The sequence below is a fragment of the Nycticebus coucang genome, chromosome 22 (assembly GCF_027406575.1).
Source record: "Nycticebus coucang isolate mNycCou1 chromosome 22, mNycCou1.pri, whole genome shotgun sequence".
NCBI classification, from domain to species: Eukaryota; Metazoa; Chordata; class Mammalia; order Primates; family Lorisidae; genus Nycticebus; species Nycticebus coucang.
Window position 1 is genome coordinate 11,447,678 of NC_069801.1, and position 20,650 is coordinate 11,468,327.

General features: G+C 57.5%; 3 protein-coding genes and 1 long non-coding RNA gene across 8 annotated transcripts in view; 3 read left to right on the forward strand and 1 right to left on the reverse strand.

Moving 5' to 3' along the window:
* Positions 1-8,117, forward strand: part of PLEKHM2 (pleckstrin homology and RUN domain containing M2) — a 42,866-nt gene extending 34,749 nt beyond the window's left edge. For 2 of the 3 annotated variants that reach the window (XM_053576825.1, XM_053576824.1), the window contains 12 exons: positions 410-1,252; positions 1,530-1,599; positions 1,721-1,811; positions 2,143-2,207; positions 2,655-2,743; positions 3,583-3,715; positions 3,968-4,158; positions 4,590-4,655; positions 5,556-5,715; positions 6,059-6,238; positions 6,317-6,433; positions 7,197-8,117. In XM_053576825.1, coding sequence (XP_053432800.1) covers positions 410-1,252; positions 1,530-1,599; positions 1,721-1,811; positions 2,143-2,207; positions 2,655-2,743; positions 3,583-3,715; positions 3,968-4,158; positions 4,590-4,655; positions 5,556-5,715; positions 6,059-6,238; positions 6,317-6,433; positions 7,197-7,334 — 2,143 coding nt within the window. In that variant the 3' untranslated portion in view covers positions 7,335-8,117. Of the gene's footprint in view, positions 1-409; positions 1,253-1,529; positions 1,600-1,720; positions 1,812-2,142; positions 2,208-2,654; positions 2,744-3,582; positions 3,716-3,967; positions 4,159-4,589; positions 4,656-5,555; positions 5,716-6,058; positions 6,239-6,316; positions 6,434-7,196 lie in introns of those variants that run through there. The other variant, XR_008376965.1, reaches the window with a different exon arrangement.
* Positions 8,118-8,889: 772 nt separating this feature from the next.
* LOC128575289 (uncharacterized) lies at positions 8,890-10,764 on the reverse strand. The gene is made up of 3 exons (XR_008376968.1): positions 10,165-10,764; positions 9,759-9,867; positions 8,890-9,184 (listed from the first exon to the last, which is right to left on the reverse strand). It is a non-coding gene; the product is annotated as an uncharacterized LOC128575289 (long non-coding RNA).
* On the forward strand, positions 9,191-13,571 carry SLC25A34 (solute carrier family 25 member 34). Its single transcript, XM_053576836.1, has 5 exons — positions 9,191-10,167; positions 10,760-10,825; positions 10,925-11,077; positions 11,514-11,648; positions 12,159-13,571. Exons 1-5 carry the CDS (start codon positions 9,748-9,750, stop codon positions 12,339-12,341), a joined length of 957 nt encoding a protein of 318 aa, XP_053432811.1. The 5' UTR covers positions 9,191-9,747; the 3' UTR covers positions 12,342-13,571.
* Positions 13,572-14,613: 1,042 nt separating this feature from the next.
* TMEM82 (transmembrane protein 82) lies at positions 14,614-18,787 on the forward strand. Of its 3 annotated transcripts, XR_008376966.1 has the most exons (7): positions 14,614-14,759; positions 14,910-14,982; positions 15,161-15,335; positions 15,841-16,258; positions 17,652-17,839; positions 18,198-18,398; positions 18,501-18,786. XR_008376966.1 is itself a non-coding variant. In XM_053576831.1 (6 exons), the coding sequence occupies exons 1-6, from the start codon at positions 14,618-14,620 to the stop codon at positions 18,285-18,287; spliced, it is 1,086 nt and encodes a 361-aa protein (XP_053432806.1). In that variant the 5' UTR covers positions 14,614-14,617; the 3' UTR covers positions 18,288-18,784. The 3 variants fall into 3 exon arrangements, 2 of the variants coding, with proteins under 2 accessions (XP_053432806.1, XP_053432807.1); XM_053576831.1 differs by having other exon boundaries at positions 18,198-18,784; XM_053576832.1 differs by having other exon boundaries at positions 14,622-14,759; positions 15,921-16,258; positions 18,198-18,787.
* Positions 18,788-20,650: the final 1,863 nt, after the last annotated feature.

Sequence of the window (20,650 nt, forward strand, 5' to 3'; positions counted from 1 at the left end):
ATCGTCCACACCCTAAGGGCAGGGCCTAGTGGAGGAGCTTTCATCTGACCAGCTGTGGCCTATTTTTCTGTCCCAGAGCTGTTCAGTTGTTGCATCAGGAAGAACCTATAGGACCTGCTCAGGGTTTCCTTTGGCTGCTGTCATCTGTGTGTCCCTTGTCCGCCTTCCCACGGCCCCCTGAACCGCCTCTGCCAGCAACAGGGCTACCCTGGGGCCTGAGCCACTATTGTGTCCTGGCCCAGGACCTCTCACCAGGACTGCCCAAGACCACCAGCACTGCCCAAGACCACCAAAGCACCAGCCGTGCCCTCAAAGGCCACACTCTAGGATCGCCTCTTTGACCCAGCCTGGTTTCCCTCAGGACTGGGGTACTGAGATGTTAAATCTTTTCCCATCATTACTGTCCCAGGGTCACCAAGAAGAAGAAGATTGGTAAGAAGAAGAAGACCAGATTGGATGAGGAAGCAAGTCCACTTCACCCAACCTGTAGCCAGCAGAAGTGTGCCAAGCAGGGGGATGATGACAGCCTCATCAGCAGCCCACGCCTTGGGCGGGACGCTCCAGATACAACCCTTGTGTCCCCCCAGGAGGAGGGAGAGGGGCGGAGCAGTACTGCTGGGAGTAGCGAACGCTCTGAGCTCAGCCACGTGGGCTTGCTGATTCCTGAAATGAAGGACACCTCCATGGAGCGCCTGGGACAGCCCCTAAGCAAGGTCATCGACCAGCTTAATGGGCAGCTGAACCCCAGTACCTGGTGTTCCCACATCGAGCCCCCCGACCAGTCCTTTCGGACCGGCTGTCCCGGGGATACCCCGGAGAGGCCGCCATTTTCCGACTTTAGTGAGGGGCTTTCAGCCCCAGTGGACTTCTACCGTTTTACCATCGAGAGTCCAAGCACTGTTACATCAGGTGGCAGCAACCATGACCCTACAGGGCTTGGCCAACCGCTGCATGTTTCTCGTAGCCCTGAGGCTGCTGGCCAAGAAGAAGAGGGAGGAGGAAGAGAGGGACAGACGTCTGGGCCCCTAGAGGACACCACAGGGGAGGCTCAGGACCTGGAGGCCCAGCAGGTGGAGGCCAAGCTGTCCCCAGTCAGGGAGGGGCCTATGCCTGAGCCAGAGCCTAAGACCAAGGAGGCTCTTGGCCAGCTTAAGCAAGACCAGAACAGTCCATGTCTGAGCAGCGCTGAGGACTCTGGGGTGGAGGAGGGCCAGGGGAGCCCTTCTGAGATGGTCCATTCATCAGAGTTCAGGTAAGTGAGGTTGCCTGTGTGGCTGGATTGAGACTCACTCAATATAATTATAACAGTCAATAATTGAGATTCACTCATTGGGCCTCTGGCCTCCAGAGAAATTAAGCACAACTCCCAGAAGACCTGGCCTGGGTGAAAAGGGGTGTGATGTGCCCTCCCTAATTTTGGCTCTGGGCACAAGGTGGAGCCACCCCACCTGCTCTGCAGGTGGGAGGCCTATGTCCCCCACCTGAGCTCCTTCCAACACCTTGCCCTCCCCATACTCGGCCCCTCACAGGGTGGACAATAATCATCTGCTCCTGCTGATGATCCACGTGTTTCGAGAAAATGAAGAGCAGCTGTTCAAAGTAAGTCCCTGGAACTCAGGAACAACCCCAAGACATCAAGGGCAAGGCAGGTGGCCGCGGAGGCTGCCCTCCAGGTGGGCAGGGGCCACGGGGCCGACCTCTGTCTGCTTTGGCCTCTCAGATGATCCGGATGAGCACCGGGCACATGGAGGGCAACCTGCAGCTGCTGTATGTGCTGCTCACGGACTGCTGCGTCTACCTACTCCGGAAAGGTGCCTGCTGCCCAGGCCCAGGCAGAGTTGGCTGCAGATGAGACTAACCCTCCCCCATGTCCCTCTACCCCATGCCTCTTGGCTATCTGGCATGAGATAACAACAAGGCACCCTGAGAGAGGTGTTGCCCGCAGTCTCAACAGCCCTGAGGCGTGAGCTATGAGCTGGGGCCTCCCCTCCATGAGCACCTGGGCCATTCTGCTTCCTCGTTTCAGACTGCAGGGCAAAGAAGGGTCCTCTCTGAGAGAGGGGGCCAGGCCTTAGAAAATGGGGCACGGGGGAGGGAAAAGAGGCCAGCGAGGGTAACAGGCCTTTGGGTCTCCTCTCTCAGGGGCCACAGAGAAGCCATACCTGGTAGAAGAAGCCGTTTCTTACAATGAACTTGACTACGTGTCGGTGAGTTCAGGCTCTGCTGTAGGTACAGGGTATCTCAGGCCACACCTCTTAGAGGTGCAGAGCTGGCCCCCGGGGTTGGGCACCAACTTAACTCTTGCGGAGGCTTCTTGGACCCTGGACTCCTACCTCCTCGCTGCCCTACCTGCTGCCCTGGTTCCAGCCAGGCCCCTCCCCTCAAGTTTCTGTGTCCCCTCCAGGCCAGGAGCTCCTAGGTCCAAACCCTGTCTGGTTAAGACCCTGATGCTGGGGATAAGAGCCAAGCTGACACACCTCTTCCCACACCAGATTTCCGACCATCCTCCCTGACTCAGGCTTCTGGGGCTTTATGTGGAGGCGACCCCAGGGTGTGCTCCCTCCGCCCCAGCCAGCACTCAGTCTGGCGACACTGCCTTCTCTGCCAGGCAGCAGCCAAGCCCTTTGTGCATGTCAAGGTGTGGTTTCTGGCAGGTTGGCCTCGACCAGCAGACGGTGAAGCTGGTGTGCACCAACCGCAGGAAGCAGTTTCTGCTGGACACAGCCGACGTGGCCCTGGCTGAGTGAGTGGCAGTCCCTGCCCCTCCAGCAGGACTACCATTGATGTGGCATGGCCTGTGGGTGGGAAGCAGTAAGTGGGAGACACAGAAGGGAAACCTGTAGTCTGGTCATAACACCAGGCAAGTGGACCATCACTGACTGGCTCATGTGGTCAGCCAGCTGATCTCCAGAAGTGAAGGTGGCTGGCATGAGTTGTCCAATTGGAAGGAAGGCACAGAGCCATGCTGCTGGAGGATGATGTGCCCTCGAACACCTGCATCATTGTCCAGGTCCCCTCTGTTCAAGGCAGCCATCACCTTGTCCATCTTCCCTCACTGTCAAATTCCAAGGCCCTTTAGCTGTTGAAAAGGGTCAGGTCTGGCTCAGCACCTATAGCTAAGTGGCTAGAGTGTCAGCCACATACACCAGAGCTGGTGGGTTTGAACCCAGCTCAGGCCTGCCAAACAACAATGACAACTACAACAAAAAATAGCCAGGCATTGTGGCGGGCGCCTGTAGTCTCAGCTACTTGGGAAGCTGAGGCAAAAGAATCGCTTAAGCCCAAGAGTTTGAGGTTGCTGTGAGCTGTGACGCCATGGCACTCTACAGAGGGTGACATGGTGAGACTCTGTCTCAAAAAAAGAAAAGAAAAGAAAATGGTCAGGCCTTTTCTAGTCACCATTTGATGACCTTGGACTCTGCCCTCCTCACTGCCCTACCTGCTGCCCTGAGCACAGGTTCCAGCCAGGCCCCTCCCCCAGGTTTCTGTGACCCCTCCGGGCTAGGAGTTTCTAGGTCGAAGCCCTGTCTGGTTAAGGCCCTATTCCCAGGCCTCTGACTATAGGCTTTGTTTCCCGTGCAGGTTCTTTTTGGCTTCTTTGAAGTCAGCCATGATCAAAGGCTGTCGGGAGCCACCCTACCCCAGTATCCTGACTGATGCCACTATGGAGAAGCTGGCACTGGCCAAATTTGTGGCCCAGGAATCTAAGTGCGAGGTAAGAACCTGGGGAGGAAGATGAGATGGGCATAGTCCCTGAGATACGAGTGTCTAACCCTTGGTACTGGGGTTAAGCGATGCTAGTAGATGTTGTAAGCATTTCTTAATGCCCCACCTGGGTTGGGCTCTCTTATGCTGGGACCCATCCTCCTCCCTACACAGTATATCCTCAGGTTAAAACATCCTTGCTCTGTCCCCAGCTCCTCCTGCCCTGGACCCCACCTACTTTGTTTTCTGCCCCCACCTCCAGGCTTCGGCTGTTACTGTGCATTTCTATGGGCTTGTGCACTGGGAGGACCCCCTGGACGAGTCCCTGGGCCCTGTCCCCTGCCACTGCCTAGCTCCCGAGAGCACCATCACCAAAGAAGGCATGCTGCATTACAAGGCAGGCACCTCCTACCTGGGCAAGGAGCACTGGAAGACTTGCTTCGTGGTGCTCAGGTGGGAGCAGCTCTGGGGCTCGAGTGCAGGCCCAAGAGGTGGTGGGTGGTCAGGGCCCCAGCAGGGGTCTCCCTGTAGCAGGTCACTGAGAGAGAGGCCTGAGGAGAGGACGCCTCCCATCTCCACCAGGGCTTTGGAGTAGACATTCCCTGGGATATCAGAGCTTCTCTGTAAAGGCAGTCATCTCTAGAGGCCAGAGTGCCTCAGGCAGAGACTTGGACTCGGTCCCTCTAAGGAGCCAGGCCTGCTGATGAAGGAGCATGTCCTGCTGGCCCTCTAGTTCTTTTTTTCACCCTTGGGCCCCTGGTCTCCTCTGCTTCCGGGGCTCGTGGCTATAGCTCATGTGGGGGAGGGGATACCTGGCATCTGGACTATGCCTGGCCCCTAGTTCCCTGGACAGGCCTCACTCCTGCTGTATTGTGCCCCTCCAGCAACGGGATCCTCTACCAGTATCCCGACCGCACTGATGTCATCCCTCTGCTCTCAGTGAATATGGGGTGAGTGTCCCCGGACGTGGGGAATGCTGCCTGAAGGTCGAGCTCAGCTGAGCCTGAGCCAAGAGCTCTTGTTTTCCCTGGTTTGCAATGGCTGTCCCTCTTGTCCCTTCAGCCTCTCCCCCCCAGCCCCACCCATCCAGCAGCCCTACTGGGGAACTAGGGTTTGGTGCCCTCTGAGGCTTTCGAGGAGCCAAAAGAGGAGGAAGGAGGCAGCAAGGAGCTCCTCGCCTGGAAGGGGAGTCCAAGAGGGGAGGCAGGCCCTTTCCGGGGTGCTCCCGGCCTCATGGGAGACAGGCATATGCATCCTTAGAAGGAACAGTGGGCCCATCAGAAGAAGAACGAATGAACGGGCACCGGTGCTGAGAGGTCTGGAGCTGAGAACTGGTTGCTGTTCCTCCCTGGCCATGTTTGAGTATCTGGTCTTTTTTTTTTTTGAGACAGAGTCTCACTATGTCACCCTCAGTAGAGTGCTGTGGCATCACAGCTCACAGCAACCTCAAACTCTTGGGTTCAAGCAGTTCTCTTGCCTTAGCCTCCCAAGTAACTGGGACTACAGATGCCTGCCACAACGCCTGGCTATTTTTTGGTTGCAGTTGTCGTTGTTCAGCTGACCCAGGCTGGGTTCGAACCTGTCAGCCTCGGTGCATGTGGCCAGCGCTGTAACCTACTGTGCTACGGGCACCGAGACCATGTTTGAGTATCTAAAAGGCTCTGGGCAATTTCAGAGATCAGTAGTGTTACCCAGAAAGAAGAAACCTATTTGTGAGCCAGAGGAGTCTAGAGAACCTTCTGGTATCCCCACGCCTCAGCACTGTGGGGCAGGCCCTGTGTCTGCCAGCCCCATCCCACCTCACCGCCCCTGCCTCCTCGATCCCATTTCACCCTCATCCTCTGGCCCAGGGGGGAGCAGTGCGGTGGCTGCCGGAGATCCAACACCACGGACCGGCCCCACGCCTTCCAGGTCATTCTCGCCGACCGGCCCTGCCTAGAGCTGAGTGCTGAGAATGAGGCCGAGATGGCCGATTGGATGCAGCACCTCTGCCAGGCCGTGTCCAAAGGGGTGAGTTCCTTCTGCTCCACCGTGCACCTGGCCTGCCTGACCCCACCAGGATCCCCAGGGTCCCATCCCCAAATCCACACCAGTCATGCAGCAACCTGTGAGGAACAAGACGACAAACCTCCAGGGGCCACCCAGGAATGAACACTGGAGCTCAGGGCCACCTGGAGCTTGGAGCACTCCCACTGTCACTCCCATCCCCTCCTGCGCTCCTGAGGGGCAGAGCCTGCCTGACCCCTGGAAGGAGGGCAGAGGCTGGTTGGGTCCCAGGAGTGGAGAGCTTTAGTGCAGCTCAGCCCTGGAGGGCTCAGCCTACCTCTTCCCCAACTCCTGCTGATGCCCTCAGGTCATCCCCCAGGGGGTGGCTCCCAGCCCCTGCATCCCCTGCTGCCTGGTCCTCACCGATGACCACATCTTCACGTGCCACGAGGATTGCCAGACTAGCTTCTTCCGCTCCCTGGGCACAGCCAAACTGGCTGACATCAGCACTGTCTCCACTGAGCCGGGCAAGGAGTACTGTGTCTTGGTGAGCTGGGAAGTATGGGGGGGTGGGATGGTGGCAGGAAAGTTCTCTCTGCTAACCTGGGGGCCTGGCTTTCTCTAGGAGTTCTCCCAGGACAGCCAGCAGCTCCTTCTGCCCTGGGTCATCTACCTAAGCTGCACTTCTGAACTGGACCGATTCTTGTCTGCACTGAATTCTGGGTGGAAAACCATCTACCAGGTACCTAGACTGCAGCCTAGGGACCATGTGGAGTGGGAGTCCCTCCCCGGGAAAAGGAGCCCCCGGACCCCACATCCTCCTGGCTGCTCCCAGGACCTGGCCCTGCCTCTAGGGTTCAGGGAACAGCAGAAGCTCTAGGACAGACATAAGATGCTAGACCCAAAGGGGCTGACTCCTAGGAAGCCTGAGACTAAAGCTGAAACTAGAACCTAGGAAATGAAATTTCTGATCTCAGTTCTGATCAAAAAGCATGAAGTAAGTGCTTATGGTGGGCCTAGCTCTGTGCCCTGCTGGTAAGGGTATGATAATGGCAGGGCACACTCCTCACCCTCTGAGCTTCATACCAATGGGGGAAGGGGAATGCTCATTGGACCCCTGGGCAAGGTGGGTTTTTAAACACAGGCCATACTCCAGCCTGTGGAAACTCTGGGCTAGCGTGGGGTAGAACCATTCAGAACAGATTCTCTGTGCAGAGCTGATTAGAGTACAGGACTGCCTTCTTGGGCCACCCTGGGAGCTGGGGCCCTCCCAGGGAGGAGGAGGCTCAGGGAGCAACAACTATCTTCAGCTCAAGCCCCTACTTGAAGAACAGGAGAGCCTGGAAGTCATTCCTAGGGAAAGGTGTGGAGGGGCTCATGAGGGGAGGGCCTAGCTGGGATTCCATGGTCAAGGTAGAACCTGGGTGGTGCCCCAGAGCCCCAGTGGCAGCCTGGGAGTGCAGTGCCCTTGGCTCTCATGTGTTCCCTGCACACCCCCAACGCAGGTAGACCTCCCCCACAAGGCCATTCAGGAAGCTTCTAATAAGAAGAAATTCGAGGATGCCCTGAGCCTCATCCACAGTGCCTGGCAGCGGAGTGACAGCCTCTGCCGTGGCAGAGCCTCCCGGGACCCCTGGTGCTGAGGCAGGGCTGGTCGCACCCCGGGTGGGGCAGGAAAGGAAGTATGCTTACCAACAGGCACTGTCATGGCTGTGTCCTCCTGCTGCTCAGTAGCTACCAAGTGTGGCTCAAGACAGGGTCTCTTCACTTCCAGAGATCCAGAATGGTACTCAGCATCTTTGGGCATCCTGTCCAACAGGTCGGGACTAGAGACTGCTAGGGGCAGGGCTTCTGAGTCCTGTGGGCTCTGCAGATGCACCCTTCCCCCCCGGGCCTCCGCCCCAGGCCATCTCTTCAGAATGGCAATGAGAAAAATCTAGATCTGGTGGGGGAAAAAAAGGACTAGAAGGGTAGGAGCCCCATCTTCCTCTCCTGGGTCAGGGCCTGGATAGAGGCTCAGGGCTACCTGGGGTCTCTGAGTGCCCAGCCACCCTTGTTCGTTTTTGAACACTGTCCTGGCCATGTGGGACACCAGGCATCTGTGCATGTTTCCTCCTAACTCCATCCCCACACGCAGCTGCCTGTCTCACCAGACCCCAGCAGGCGGGTGCCCCTCCCAGGCTGCCAGGAAGCCCTGCATGCCCAGGCCCTGTCCTGCCTCTACCCCAGCGCCCAGAGGCAGAGTAGGGGAGAGGGCCCTGGAGAGGAGCAGAGCCCATCAGCCTGGTGTCCAGCAGACATCTTCTCACTGTCCCCTGCTTGGCTGAAGCCGGGCCTTTCCGAAGAGCTTTGTCAAGAACCTCTGAGGATGGGGTCAGGTTGTCTGGATTTTGTTTTTTAAAATAAAATAGACATGTTATATTGCCGAGACTTGTCACTGGTTCTTTTTAAGCAGGGTAGGGGAAGGGAGGTCTCCAACCCACCCCCAGGCCCTTCTTTCCTCATTCTGCAAATGTTCCTCCATCATCTGCTCTGTGCCAGACCCAGGGAACCAGAATAGCCACAGCCAAGTGGCCTCGACATCTGTAGGTGCTCAGGCCCTGGGACTTTCTTGGCCTGACCTTTGCCCTTCCCATTTCCAGCACCAACCAGGAGAGGGGCAGCCATCAGCTCAGTCCCAGGGCCTGTCTGCACTGCTGCCCACTGGCCAGCCTGCTGAGCCCCTGCAGAGTGCTCTTGCTTCCACAGCCTTGGGGGGAGTGCCAACTGCTCTCAGACTAAACCTAGGGGAGTCCAGGCTGTCCTCATGGCCACTTGCTGAGCTGTCCCTTCAGGGTATGACACTCAGACTACTCAGCACTGGTGCCCCAAGGTCCTCATGTTTTGGAGGAAAGGGCTGGGGCAGGGAGGTGGATATGAAGTCTGTCAAGGTAGATAGATAACACTGGGCCAGCTCTGCCAGTATAGCCTAGCTGGAGAGAGCTGCCTTGGGGCCGAGGCCAAGGTGGGCAGGGCCTGGGGTGGGAGTTCCCTCCTGACCAGACACAAAGGATATTTCCCTCCCCACCAGCTCTCCTGCTCGAGCCACCCTTGCAGAGAGCAGCAGCGCCTCCTGCTCCACCCAGGAGGGGCTCCCTCCATGAGACAGGGCATCCTGGGGGGCAAGTCCTTACCTGCTGAGTGAGGTATGAGGTGAGGTCACGAGATTCTCCCAGGGGCCCTGAAGTCAGGGCGCAGGGATGGGTGACGGGAGCCAGAGGCAGGAGGGGATATGGGCTATACCTTTTACTCGGTAGGAAACCCATACTGGGCATATTCTTTGTGTGTCTCCAGTCCTCCAAAGAACCTTCTGAAGTGGGCATCAGTAGCCCCGTTTTACAATGAAGGAGACTGGGGCTCAGGGAACTTACCCAGGGTCACATGTAATAGAAGAGCCTGGGATCCAAACTTAGCCCTTCTCTACCTCTGCTCCTGCCAAGAGTGGGACCAAAGCCTGTGGGACCCAAATTGAAAGACTGAGGGGAAATCAGACTGTGTTGGGGTAGTGGTGGGCAGTTGCCGACTTGCCCCAGCACCCTGGGCCAGGGACCTCCCAGAACTTGCCCTGTGCCCAGGACTGTGAGCCAGAGCAGGACAGGTTGAGCCAGAGGCAAAGCAGGGCAGGGACAACAGGCCTTTACCCAGGGCCAGAGGGAGAGCAGGAGGAGGTGCCTGGGCTGGTCAGTACCTCCTCCCTGCCCCCACTCTGCCTCCAGCCCCCAGTGAACTTTCCCCTAGATCCCATGGTCTAGGCCAGCCCCAGGGCGGGAGGTGTGGAGATAGTGACAGCTGTGATTGGTCAGAGCCATCGGGGCGTGTCCCAAGCGCTGGCAGACCCTGGGCGGCTCAGCAGAGCAAGTGGACTCTGAGATAGACAGACCAGGAACTTTCAGGCAGTGTCCCGCCTGCCCATCTGGGACCCCTGCCCTCTAGACATGGCCTCAGGCCCCCTGGACCTCCAACCCCGCGCTTCAGGTGTAGAGAAAGCCTAAACGCCACCAACCCAGGGCCCATACCATGCCACTTACCCAGGCTCAGCAAGCTTCTGGCATAGAGGCCATGGAGACGGTGCCCCCAGCTGTGGACCTAGTGCTGGGCGCTTCAGCCTGCTGCCTGGCCTGTGTCTTCACTAATCCCCTGGAGGTGGTGAAGACACGGCTGCAGCTGCAGGGGGAGCTGCAGGCCCGAGGCACCTACCCACGGCCCTACCGGGGCTTTGTGGCCTCTGTTGCCGCTGTGGCCAGAGCGGATGGGCTGTGGGGCCTGCAGAAGGGGCTGGCCGCCGGCCTGCTGTACCAGGGCCTCATGAATGGTGTGCGCTTCTACTGCTACAGCCTGGCGTGTCAGGCTGGCCTCACCCAGCAGCCAGGTGGCACCATGGTCGCAGGTGCTGTTGCTGGGGCTCTGGGAGCCTTTGTGGGGAGCCCCGCTTACCTGGTGAGTGCCTCTACATCCTGTACTACCCCATGACCGGGCTCTAGAAGAGGCCCTGTGGGCTCTGGGGCTGAGCTCTGTAGATCTGGTGGGGAGGGGCTACTGGGTGGGGCTGCTCTCTGGAACATCCCAACCCAGTGTGAAATCTGCCTGTTGGTCTAAGACTCCAGGGCCTTACCTGATCCTTTCTTCCCTGGGGACCCTGCCAGGGGAGGGGCAGAGGGTGGCAAGCACAGGGTCTCAAATCCTAGCTTGGCCACTTAGTCATTTCTCTTCCCCTGCGGCCTTGCATAAGCTAAGAATGAAAGCTGTCATTGAGCAAGGGTGCACCGTCCTAGGGCGTGCTGGACAGTCATCTTCCTTACTCCACAGAACAGCTTTCAAGGGTTAGAAGGTTAAGTAACTTGCTCCGAGTCACAGCAAGTTGAAGGCTGACACCCTCAGCCCTATTCTACAGGCCCTCTAAGCTTCAGGCGTGGGATTACAGAGTTCTGGGTTTGAGAGTTACAGGGGTGGGAGACGCCTTCAACATAAACACCCATCCAGCCTTCCCCAGGCCTCATCCCCAAGCTCTCTGTCCCTTCCGCTCTCACAGATCAAAACACAGCTACAGGCCCAGACTGTGGCCGCAATGGCTGTGGGACACCAGCACCATCACCAGGTGAGGACTGTCTCTCCCCAGAGCTCCCTGGCTGTGTGGGCTGGATGGGCTCTCAGCTGATCACAGACTATCCAGTGACCCCATGCCCTCTCCCTGCAGAGCGTCCTGGGTGCCTTGGAGACCATCTGGCGGCAGCAGGGCCCATCAGGGCTGTGGCGGGGTGTGGGTGGGGCTGTGCCCCGAGTCATGGTGGGCTCAGCTGCCCAGCTGGCCACCTTCACCTCAGCCAAGGCCTGGGTGCAGGAACAACAGGTGAGGGGCCATTTACGCCCACCCACACAGACGCTCAGGAGAAAGCAGGGTCCCCTGCCTCCTTCCACAAAGGGAGGTCCAGGGGCAATGGATGGGGCCCTGGATCTGTCCCAGTCACGACCCAAGCTCTCGGGCCCAGCAAGAGCAGGGAGTCAGTAATCCAGCTATTCGCGAGGCTGAGGCAAGAGAATCGCCTAAGCCCAGGAGTTGGAGGTTGCTGTGAGCTGTGACACCACAGCACTCTACCGTGGGCAATAAAGTGAGACTCTTGTCTCTAAAAAAAAAAAAAAAAGAGCAGGGAGTCGGAGCTGGGGGTGGTGGGCTGAGGCCATGCTGAAGGGGCTCTCCTGTTCTCCTTTCCCCATCCCTCGCAGCCCCCGTGTGCTGGTTGGTAGAGGGCAGTTGCAGGGGTCAGCAGCTTGTGCTCTCTCCACAGTGGCTCCCAGAGGATAGCTGGCTGGTGGCCCTGGCTGGAGGCATGATCAGCAGTGTAGCCGTGGTTGCCGTCATGACCCCCTTCGATGTGGCCAGCACTCGACTGTATAATCAGCCGGTGGATGGAGCTGGCAGGGTGTGTGGGGTGGGATGGGGGGATGTGGGGTGCTGGGAGCACACCCCAACACACATGCACAGCATGTGACATGCCTGCAGACACACCCACTGGACTTGTTTGCTGAACACCTGGTCCCCAGGCACAGGCTAGGCACCTCCACAAGGAATTTTATCCTGTCCTTACAACCAGCTTTATTTTCCTGATGAGAAAACTGAGGCTCAGAGAGATCAAGTGACTTCTCTGAGGTCATTACCTAGTAAGTGAAGGAACCAGAATTGGAATCCAGGCCTGACCACTCTGCCCTCACAGATGTACCCATTCAAAGGTGTGAGTTAGTGGTAAAACTGGCCCAGGTGCCGTGAGCCAAGCTGAGCCCTCTGGGCATGGGGCTGTGACTGCCAGGAGGAAGCCCCAGAGGGTCACCTATTTGTAAGAAGGTGCAGAAGCCCTGGACATGCAGAAACCCCAGTTGTGCCAACCATGGCCCCATGGCCCTTATAGTAACTCCTACCCCATGTTTGTCCCTAGGGCCAGCTGTATGGGGGTCTCACTGACTGCCTGGTGAAGGTCTGGAGGCAAGAGGGCCCCCTTGCATTCTACAAGGGCCTGGGCCCTGCCTACCTGCGCCTGGGCCCCCACACCATCCTCAGCATGCTCTTCTGGGATGAGCTACGGAAACTGGCCAGGCGGGCCCAGCACCAGGGAACCTAGGTGGCATTCTTCACTCCACATCCTAACACAGCTGGGACTTGGCCAGAAGTGACAGCCTGCCCCAGCAGGACTGGCCATCCAAAAGTGGGCCACAGGCCCAGACCAGGGAGAGTGTGGACAACTCTGCCCACCCCACCCCCCAGCACCATGGCCCAGCCAGGGCCAAAGCAGAGCATCCACTCCAAGTTACCACCTATGCTGTTCTCCAGAAAGTTCTCTTCCTTCTCTGTCCTGGGTCACCGCCATCCCAGAGCCTTAATCCTTGTTATAAAAGTGCTGCGGGCATGAGCCAAGTGACTTATATACATCAGCTGGCTTAGTCCTCAAACAGTAACATAAGACAGGTAATATCCTCTTTGAGAGGTGACACGGCTTTGACCAAAGCCACACAGTTGTGCAGTGGCAGAGTGAGGACTGGAACTCAGCTGTGCCCACCAGACATGTGCCCTTGAGAAGGGCCACTACCATGCCAGGACCATGGGTTCACTGTATCCTGAGGAGACCAGGGTGCAGCATGAGGCTGTGGCGACATCATCTGTCTTGATTACTCAGACTGCCGTAACAAAAGTGCCACAGACCCAGGGACTTAAACAATGGAAATTTATTCTCTCACAATTCTGGAGGCTGGAAACCTGAGAGCAGGACTGGTTTCTCCTGGGGCCTCTCTCCCTGGCTTGTAGATGACACCTTCTCTCTGTGTACTCCCATGGTTGTCCCTCTGTGTCTGTGTCCCAATGTCCTCTTACAAGGACTCCAGTCCTGTTGGATTAGGGCCACCCTCATTTCACTTAATTTCCTCTGTCAAGACCCTGTCTCCAAGTCTAATCACATCCTGAGGTTACTGGGGGACAGGACTTCACCATATGAATTTTGGGGGCACAGAATTCATCTCATCTAAGGGTTTTTATCATGCCCAGGCTCCCCGGCTGGGCACTGTGGGCATTTGCATAGATCCTGACATTCTGAAAGGGAGCTGTGGGGTGCCTGTTGTTCAAATGAAAAGACGGAGGCCCTGGGAAGGAAAGTGAGATGCCTGACATGCTGGAGGTCAGAGCAGAGCCAGCAGCTGGGTGAGCAGCAGGTCCCGGGCCCTCCCTCCAGACCAAGCACGACTCCGCCATGGGTGTGCTCTTCGTGGACCCCAACTCCCTGGAAGGGGCTCAAACTGCCCCCACCCGCCTTCCGTGCCACACCCCTACTGCACACTCCAAGCCAATAAAGTTTTCTATTTTTTTTTTTTGTTTGTTTGTTTTTGTTTTTTTTTTAAGTTTTCTATTTTGTTTACTTCAACAACTCCCCTCTGCCACTAGCCTCAGGCCCCCCCGCCACCCCGTCCCCTTCTCTTTCTGTCTGGGGAAGGAGGATGGGAAATGTATGTGGCTGGCCAGCCCCACTCCATCTGCCCTAGGTGAGGCGTGCCATCTAGTGGACACAGGGTGGGGGGATAGCAGAAGGGCAGTCCCCACGGCCTGAGGTGGTGGGCAGAGGGTCCCAACCTCAGGCTGCCGGAGAATCACAAAGAGCTGGAAGGGCCCGCCTCTGGCTGTGGGGGACAGAGACCCAGACCTCGGGTTGAGGGGACACAGCCTGACCTCTGGCTGTGGGGGACAGAGCCCCAGACCTCGGGTTGAGGGGACACAGCCTGACCTCTGGCTGTGGGGGACAGAGCCCCAGACTTCAGGCTTAGGGGACACTGCCTGACCTCTGGCTGTGGGGGACAGAGCCCCAGACTTCAGGCTGAGGGGACACTGCCTGACCTCTGGCTGTGGGGGACAGAGCCCCAGACTTCAGGCTGAGGGGACACTGCCTGACCTCTGGCTGTGGGGGACAGAGCCCCAGACTTCAGGCTGAGGGGACACTGCCTGACCTCTGGCTGTGGGGGACAGAGCCCCAGACTTCAGGCTGAGGGGACACTGCCTGACCTCTGGCTGTGGGGGACAGAGCTCCAAACCTTGGGCTGAGGAGCAGAACCCACACTTCAGACTGAAAGAAGACAGGACCCAGACTTAAGGCGAGGGCAGAAAGAATGGAACCCAGGACCTGGGGAAGGGTAACAAGGGACAGACCAGAGACCAGCCACATAGGTACATTTTCCTTCACCCCTTGCTGCCACATGGGGACAGCAGCTGGCTCCCCATGCCCCTGTGTCTGGAGCTGGGCTTGCCTTTCTAGGGCAGGGAAGGGTTAAGGCCCTAGCTCTCCTCCCCTCCCCTGGTCTGGCCTTTGAACCCCCTTCCCGGGCCTTCTCCCCCTCCTACTGACACCTTTGCCCAGTGATGTCATCTGTGCAGACCTGGCCGGAGGCTGGGACTGGGTCGTCTGGGGCTGCCATGTTCTCCCTGCTGTCCCTCCCCTCCTGGCTCCCTGGCCTCCCCTCCCTTGAGTGGGGCTCCAGCCTCTTGGACACCCTCCTGCAAGGTGAGCACCACCCCCACTCCCATTCAGCCCCACCCTCCCAGCTCCGGGCAGTGCAGGGTGGACCCCAGGTCTCCTGCTGCCCTGCCACCTCAGCTGTCCCCTCCTCTGACCCTGCCCCATGTGCCTGCCGCTTCCCTCCCACCCCATCAGGCCTTGTCGGGGCCCTCGGAGTCTTGGTCCTGAATAACCTCCTGAAGGTCTACTTCTTCGTGGGCTGTACCAAGTGAGTGCCCACCTCCCTATCCCACTCTGAGCCCCTCACCAGGGCCCTGGGCCGTGCGCTGTGACTCTGGCCAATTTTGGGAGAGCTGATGGGGGACCATGGAGTTTAACTGGGGGCATATAGGCTTTCCAGGGACTGAAGCTGGTGGCCTCTGTCCACACCCATTATACCCCTACAGGGACCCACAGCGGTGGCCCCAGAAGGAGCGACTGCAGGCCCAATGGGCCTCACTGGAGATGGTGCACCTGGCAGGGCTAGCCCTATTGCTGACCATCGTGGGGGCCCGCGTGGCCGCCCTCGTGGTGCTGGAGTTCTCCCTCCGGGCTGTGTCCACACTGCTGTCCCTGGGCAAGGTAAGACCACAGGGAAGGTGGTAAGTGAGTCACTTGGGTTTTGATTGTCAAAGCAAAGTGTCCACTCACAGTAGATACAACTCCAATCCCAAGAAAATAACAGCTACAGCTCCTATGTCTGGAGATTCCCAAATGCCAGCTTCCCAGATTCTTTGTTGCACCATCTCGTTTAATCCTCCCAACCACAGCGGATAAAAGTTGTGATCCACATTTTATAGATGGGGAAAACTAAGGCTAAGAGAGAATAGGTGGCTTGTCTATGGTCAGCAACCCAGCAAGGGGTAGAGTCAGCCTTTCAACCCAGATCTTGGAGGCTATGAGCCACCACCCTTTAGCTCACAGATGGGCCCCAAGTAATAAGACATGATTTAATTTAAAGGGGGGGAAATTATTCTATTAGCCAACATGCCCTCTTTGGAAGTGACGCCCAAGGTCCCTCAGATTGCAGTGTAGTGTCCTATGGCTGGAGCAGCACCCATCACTGTCCCTCTGCTGCCACCCCCAGGGCTCCCGGGATGCTGAGAAGCTCCAGCTTTATGTGCTGTGCCAGTACTCACTGGGCTGCGGGCTGACCTGTGGCCTCAGCTTCCTGCAGGCGGGCGCCCCTCACTGCACGCTGAACCTGCTACTGGGCCTTGGGCTGGCCGCACTACTGGGCTCAGGGACCCGGCGCCTCCAGCGCCACGTCTGCCGCCTGTACGAGCTGCACAGCCGCCAGAACTACTGTGGGGTCTGCCTGGGCCTGCTGGCCAATGCTCACAGCCTCCCCCGGCTTTTGGGCCGTGCCTTGGCCATAGCCTTTGCTGTGGGCGACCTGGCAGCTGTGGCCCTCATCAACCAGGACTTCCTGACCACCTCAGAGGCTGTGCGCTTCTGGACACCACTCACGATTTGCTACACGCTGCTCGTCATCTACATGCAGGGTGAGGGCCACGGGGGCCTGAGTCCACTCAATTGACATTCACTGGCTCACCATAGCACTCTGGGAGGCCGAGGCAAGAGGATCACTTGAGGCAAGGAGTTCAAGACCATCCTGAGCAAGAATGAGACCCCACCTCTACAAAACAGAAAAATTAGCTGGGTGTGATAGAGCACTTCTGTAGTTCCAGCTACTCAGGAAGCTGAGGCAAAAGGATTGCTTTAGCCCAGGAGTTTGGGATTGCTGTGGGCTATGATGGTGCCACTGCATTCTGGCCCAAGCAACATAATCCTACAATCCTAGCACTTTGGGAGGCCAAGGCAGGTGGATTGCCTGAGCTCAGGAGTTTGAGACCAGCCTGAGCAAGACCTTATCTTTAAAAATAGCTGGGCGTTGTGGCAGGTGCTTGTAGTCCCAGCTACTTGGGAGGCTGAGGCAAGAGAATCACTTGAGCCCAACAGTTTGAGGTTGCTGTGAGGTATGACACCACGGCAGTCTACCTAGGGTGGCAGAGTGAGACTGTCTCAAAAAATAAAAAAGAAATAGCCGGGTGGCGCCTGTGGCTCAGTCGGTAGGGCGCCGGCCTCATATACCGAGGGTGACAGGTTCAAACCCGGCCCTGGCCAAACTGCAACCAAAAAAAAAAAAAAATAGCCGGGCGTCGTGGCGGACGCCTGTAGTCCCAGCTACTCTGGAGGCTGAGGCAAGAGAATCGCTTAAGCCCAGGAGTTGGAGGTTGCTGTGAGCTGTGTGAGGCCACGGCACTCTACCGAGGGCCATAAAGTGAGACTCTGTCTCTACAAAAAAAAAATAAATAAAAATAAAAAAGAAAGCCAGGATGTCTGTGGGGTAGTGAACAGAGACCAGGCGAGGCTGGGGAGTGAGCATAGATCCAGCAGGGCCTTCTAAGGCAAGGTGAGGGTTTGGATTTTACTAATGTAGTGGGCAGTCCCAGGAGGGTTATATGCAGAGCAGTGAAGGCCACCTTAGCTGGTTAGCAGGCACCAATATGTCAAGAATAGATTCTAGGAGCCCAGTGAGGAGGCTGCTTTGAAAGGGGAAGGAGGCTGGGACCAGGTAGGCCATGGGAACAGCCAGAGGCTCTCTGATGGGGACGTGTTTGCAGAAAGAGTTGACAGGGCAGACTGATGGATCAGACTCGGATGTGCAGGAGGAGTCAGGATAGGGCCAAAGGGAGACCAGTGGGTTGAGCAAAGAATCCTGGGCGGCAGGAGTCCCTGGCATCCTGTGGGTATTCAGAGATGGGGACAGGGACAAGGAGGAGGGGGAGGATCATGGCAGAGGAGAAAGTTCACCCTGGGGATGTCAAATCTGGGAGCTGGGGGGTCCAGAACCAGGATATGGGGGCAGGTGGTGACAGGCACTGTGTCCCCTAGAGGAGCAGCGACAGCACCCCGGCATGCAGGGCCAGGTCCAAACGGTGCTGGTGCGCATGGGCGGCCTCCTGGTGCTACTGCTGACTGTGGGCCGCTGGCTGGACCTTCTGAGCGTTTTCGTCTCCCTACTGGGCGAGCTGTGGTGTCTGGCAGGCTCCCGCATCCTGCTCGACCTTTGCCAGATCCAGGTGGGCACCCCAGTCTGTGCTGTGTCCCCACCGACATTGAAGCACTGCCCCAAACAGCCCCAGGAGCCTGAGAGCCCCATGTTTAGGAAGAACTGGGGTGACCTCTCTTGGGGTAGGGGAATGAAGGGAGTGGTAATTCCTCTGGCGCCCACTCTAGCCAGGGTGGGGCTGCTGCCCAGGTCACTAGGAGGTTGAGAGGCACTCCCTACCCTCTCTACTGCCCCCTCCATCCTGTATCCCCAAACCCTGAGTGGAAGGAAGGTCCCACATAGGGACCTTGGAGCCTGAGGGTCCCCCCCAGGGGTTGGGAGAAATGGTCATGTTCTCCATCCATCCTTCACTTCCCACCTTCCTTCAGGACTTTCCATTTCAGAGGCCTTCAGTGTCAATGCCACGCCAGCCCCAGCCCTCTGAACCTGCCCAGCCACAGAGGTCAGCCCCCTCCTGATTCACCTCAAGGAGGATTTGGAGTCTGTTTCAGGCCCACTTGGGCTGAGCTGTGAGCCTTGAGCCCAGGACACTGCCTGGAGGACAAAGTAGCAGGCCTGGCCCCCCAAAGGTGGGCATAGGGGACCCTTGCAAGGAGGGCAGGGCTTGGGGATGGGAGCCTTGGAGAGAGGGGCAACTGGGGGCCCTTCGGTTTAATTCCTCTCTTTCTCAGGGTGGGTAATGAACACAGCCCCTCACACCTGCCTTCTCCTGAAGGGAGAGTTGCACCCTCAGCATGGCTTGCCCTGTACCAGCCTCCCCTGCCCTCCCCATAAATAATAAAGGTGATGATTTTCTCAACCTGTGCTTAGAATCATAGACCTAGAGGGACAGAAGCCTTTCTGAGGTCGCACAGCTTTTCCTGCAAGGGATATGTGCTTCAGGCCGGCCTGGGTGGGGTTCCCTGTAAGGCTCCCTGTCAACAGGGGAAGGAGTTCAGGAAGGGTGGCTGAGGGGTCAGGGGACAGGGTGGGAAGGATTCATGATCCAGCACCCACTTGCAGTCTCGGGTGAATGGTACCATATCATGTCCCATCCCAGGCTAAGAACAGCTGAAGGAAGCCTGTGTTGGTGGTGTTGGGTCCCCAAAGACCATGTGGACCCTCCCCGTCTTGGCCTTGTTCAGTCTGTATCCCCTGCAGGGCTCAGCTCAAGGAGCACAAAGAGTCAGCGGACAGCTGCTCTGCCTAATGTCCATGTGACCTTGGACAAGCCACTGCCATATGTCAGGTACTTTTATTATCCCATTTCACTTAGACATCGGCTCCAAGAAACAAGTGCTATTATCCCTTCTTACCGATTCAGGAACAGATTCAGCAAGGTTAGATATGCTGCTCAAGGGCACACAGGTAGTAAGTGGCCAAGCCAGGATCTGAATCTGGGCTGCCTGACCCCCCAGAGTTCAAGTGCTTTGTAGGCTCCCTGCTGCCCTCCTCTTATTGAAGCTTCTAATCCAGGGACACTGACAGTGAATGGGTATGAGAAAGGCAGCTGGGCCACTCCTGGCTGGCTCTGAGATGTGGTTCGAGCCACCTTTTGTCCAAGGAGACTGAAGTTCCAGCCCAGCCATGTTCTCCTAGCCCAGGCACCCATCCCACAGGACCTTAGGTTCCATACGGACTGAGGGCCCCAACTCAGGGCTCTATCTCAGGAGGGGTCCTACAGGACCAAGGAGCCTCCCCAGCAAAAGGCTCCTGGGGTTTGAGAGCCAGGGCTGTCTGGGGGAGGCAGGCATCAGGAGTAGAGGAGGCTGGAGGTGGCACTGGTAGGCTCTCATGGGTTCCTACCTCTCAGCAAAGGCCACTGTAATCGCCCAAGGGCTGCTGCTTGGGAACAGGCAGGGGCTGGTCCAGGACCCTGGAGCCCCGACCCAGAGCACAGCTGGGATGCAGGGTAGGCTGGACCCAAGGCTGGGTTGGTTGGTTTCAGGACACCCCGCAGGATTGGCCATCCCTTGGACAGCTCAAGCCCAACCTCTGAACGCTGCATACAGGCCTACCACCAAGACAGGCCTCCCATCCCAGTGCGTGGCTGCTGAGGTGGGGGAAATGCTTGTGGAAGCCCCTTCCCCCAGGAAAAGACACAGCCACCCTGGCCTGGACATGTGCTCCTTTCCCTCCAGCAGGAAACTTGCCCCAGTCTGGAAGGAAATGGCTCACTTAGGTGGGCACGGGGCCAGCCCTTTGCCAGACCCAGCCTGGGCTTTGGGTTTCAACCAGGGCCCAGTGTTTTTGCTGGAAGGTGCTCTAGCCTCTTAGCCTCTGGCACAGCCTGGGATCCACTGGGGACAGGGCCAAGAGGGGACTGGACTCAGCAGTCCTTTCCTTTTTATGGGCACAGGGACCATTTTCCAAACAAAACTTGGGACACATGGGCTGGAATAGGAATTTTTTCTTATCAAATTATTTTTTTGAAAAGCTTGGCAAGGTTATAAAAATTAGATCACTCTAAATGAGGCATTTAGCAAATCTCCAGACCAAATGAGGAAAAATAGGCCTGAAGTCCAGAGGGCACAAGACAATCCCAATTTTATGGTCCAAGAGAAGCAGGGGCTGAGACCAGCTCTCCCACAGAGACCGTAAAAGGATGAAGCCTGGGCCCTGACCATCAGGACCAGGGTCCTAGGGTGGGGGCAACATCATCCTGAAGTGGTGGGTGCCCAGTTTCTGCTTAGAGCCAGTGGTACTTCTGCTTTTGACCCCTGGGACAGCTGGGACTGGGGTGAGCCAGCTTCACCTCTCCTAAGCCCCCTACTTCTGGCTTTTCTGAGCTGTGGCATTAGCTTTCTGAGGACCCTGCATTTTTTCATCCATTCATTCATTC

Excerpts from the sequence above, each read along its gene's own strand:
- TMEM82 (XM_053576831.1), top strand. The coding sequence starts at position 14,618 with ATGTCATCTGTGCAGACCTGGCCGGAGGCTGGGACTGGGTCGTCTGGG. Across the intron at positions 14,983-15,160 it reads TTCTTCGTGGGCTGTACCAA|GGACCCACAGCGGTGGCCCC; the intron begins GTGAGTGCCCAC and ends ATACCCCTACAG. Across the intron at positions 15,336-15,840 it reads CACTGCTGTCCCTGGGCAAG|GGCTCCCGGGATGCTGAGAA; the intron begins GTAAGACCACAG and ends TGCCACCCCCAG.
- SLC25A34 (XM_053576836.1), top strand. The coding sequence starts at position 9,748 with ATGCCACTTACCCAGGCTCAGCAAGCTTCTGGCATAGAGGCCATGGAG. Across the intron at positions 10,168-10,759 it reads TGGGGAGCCCCGCTTACCTG|ATCAAAACACAGCTACAGGC; the intron begins GTGAGTGCCTCT and ends CCGCTCTCACAG. Across the intron at positions 11,649-12,158 it reads CGGTGGATGGAGCTGGCAGG|GGCCAGCTGTATGGGGGTCT; the intron begins GTGTGTGGGGTG and ends GTTTGTCCCTAG.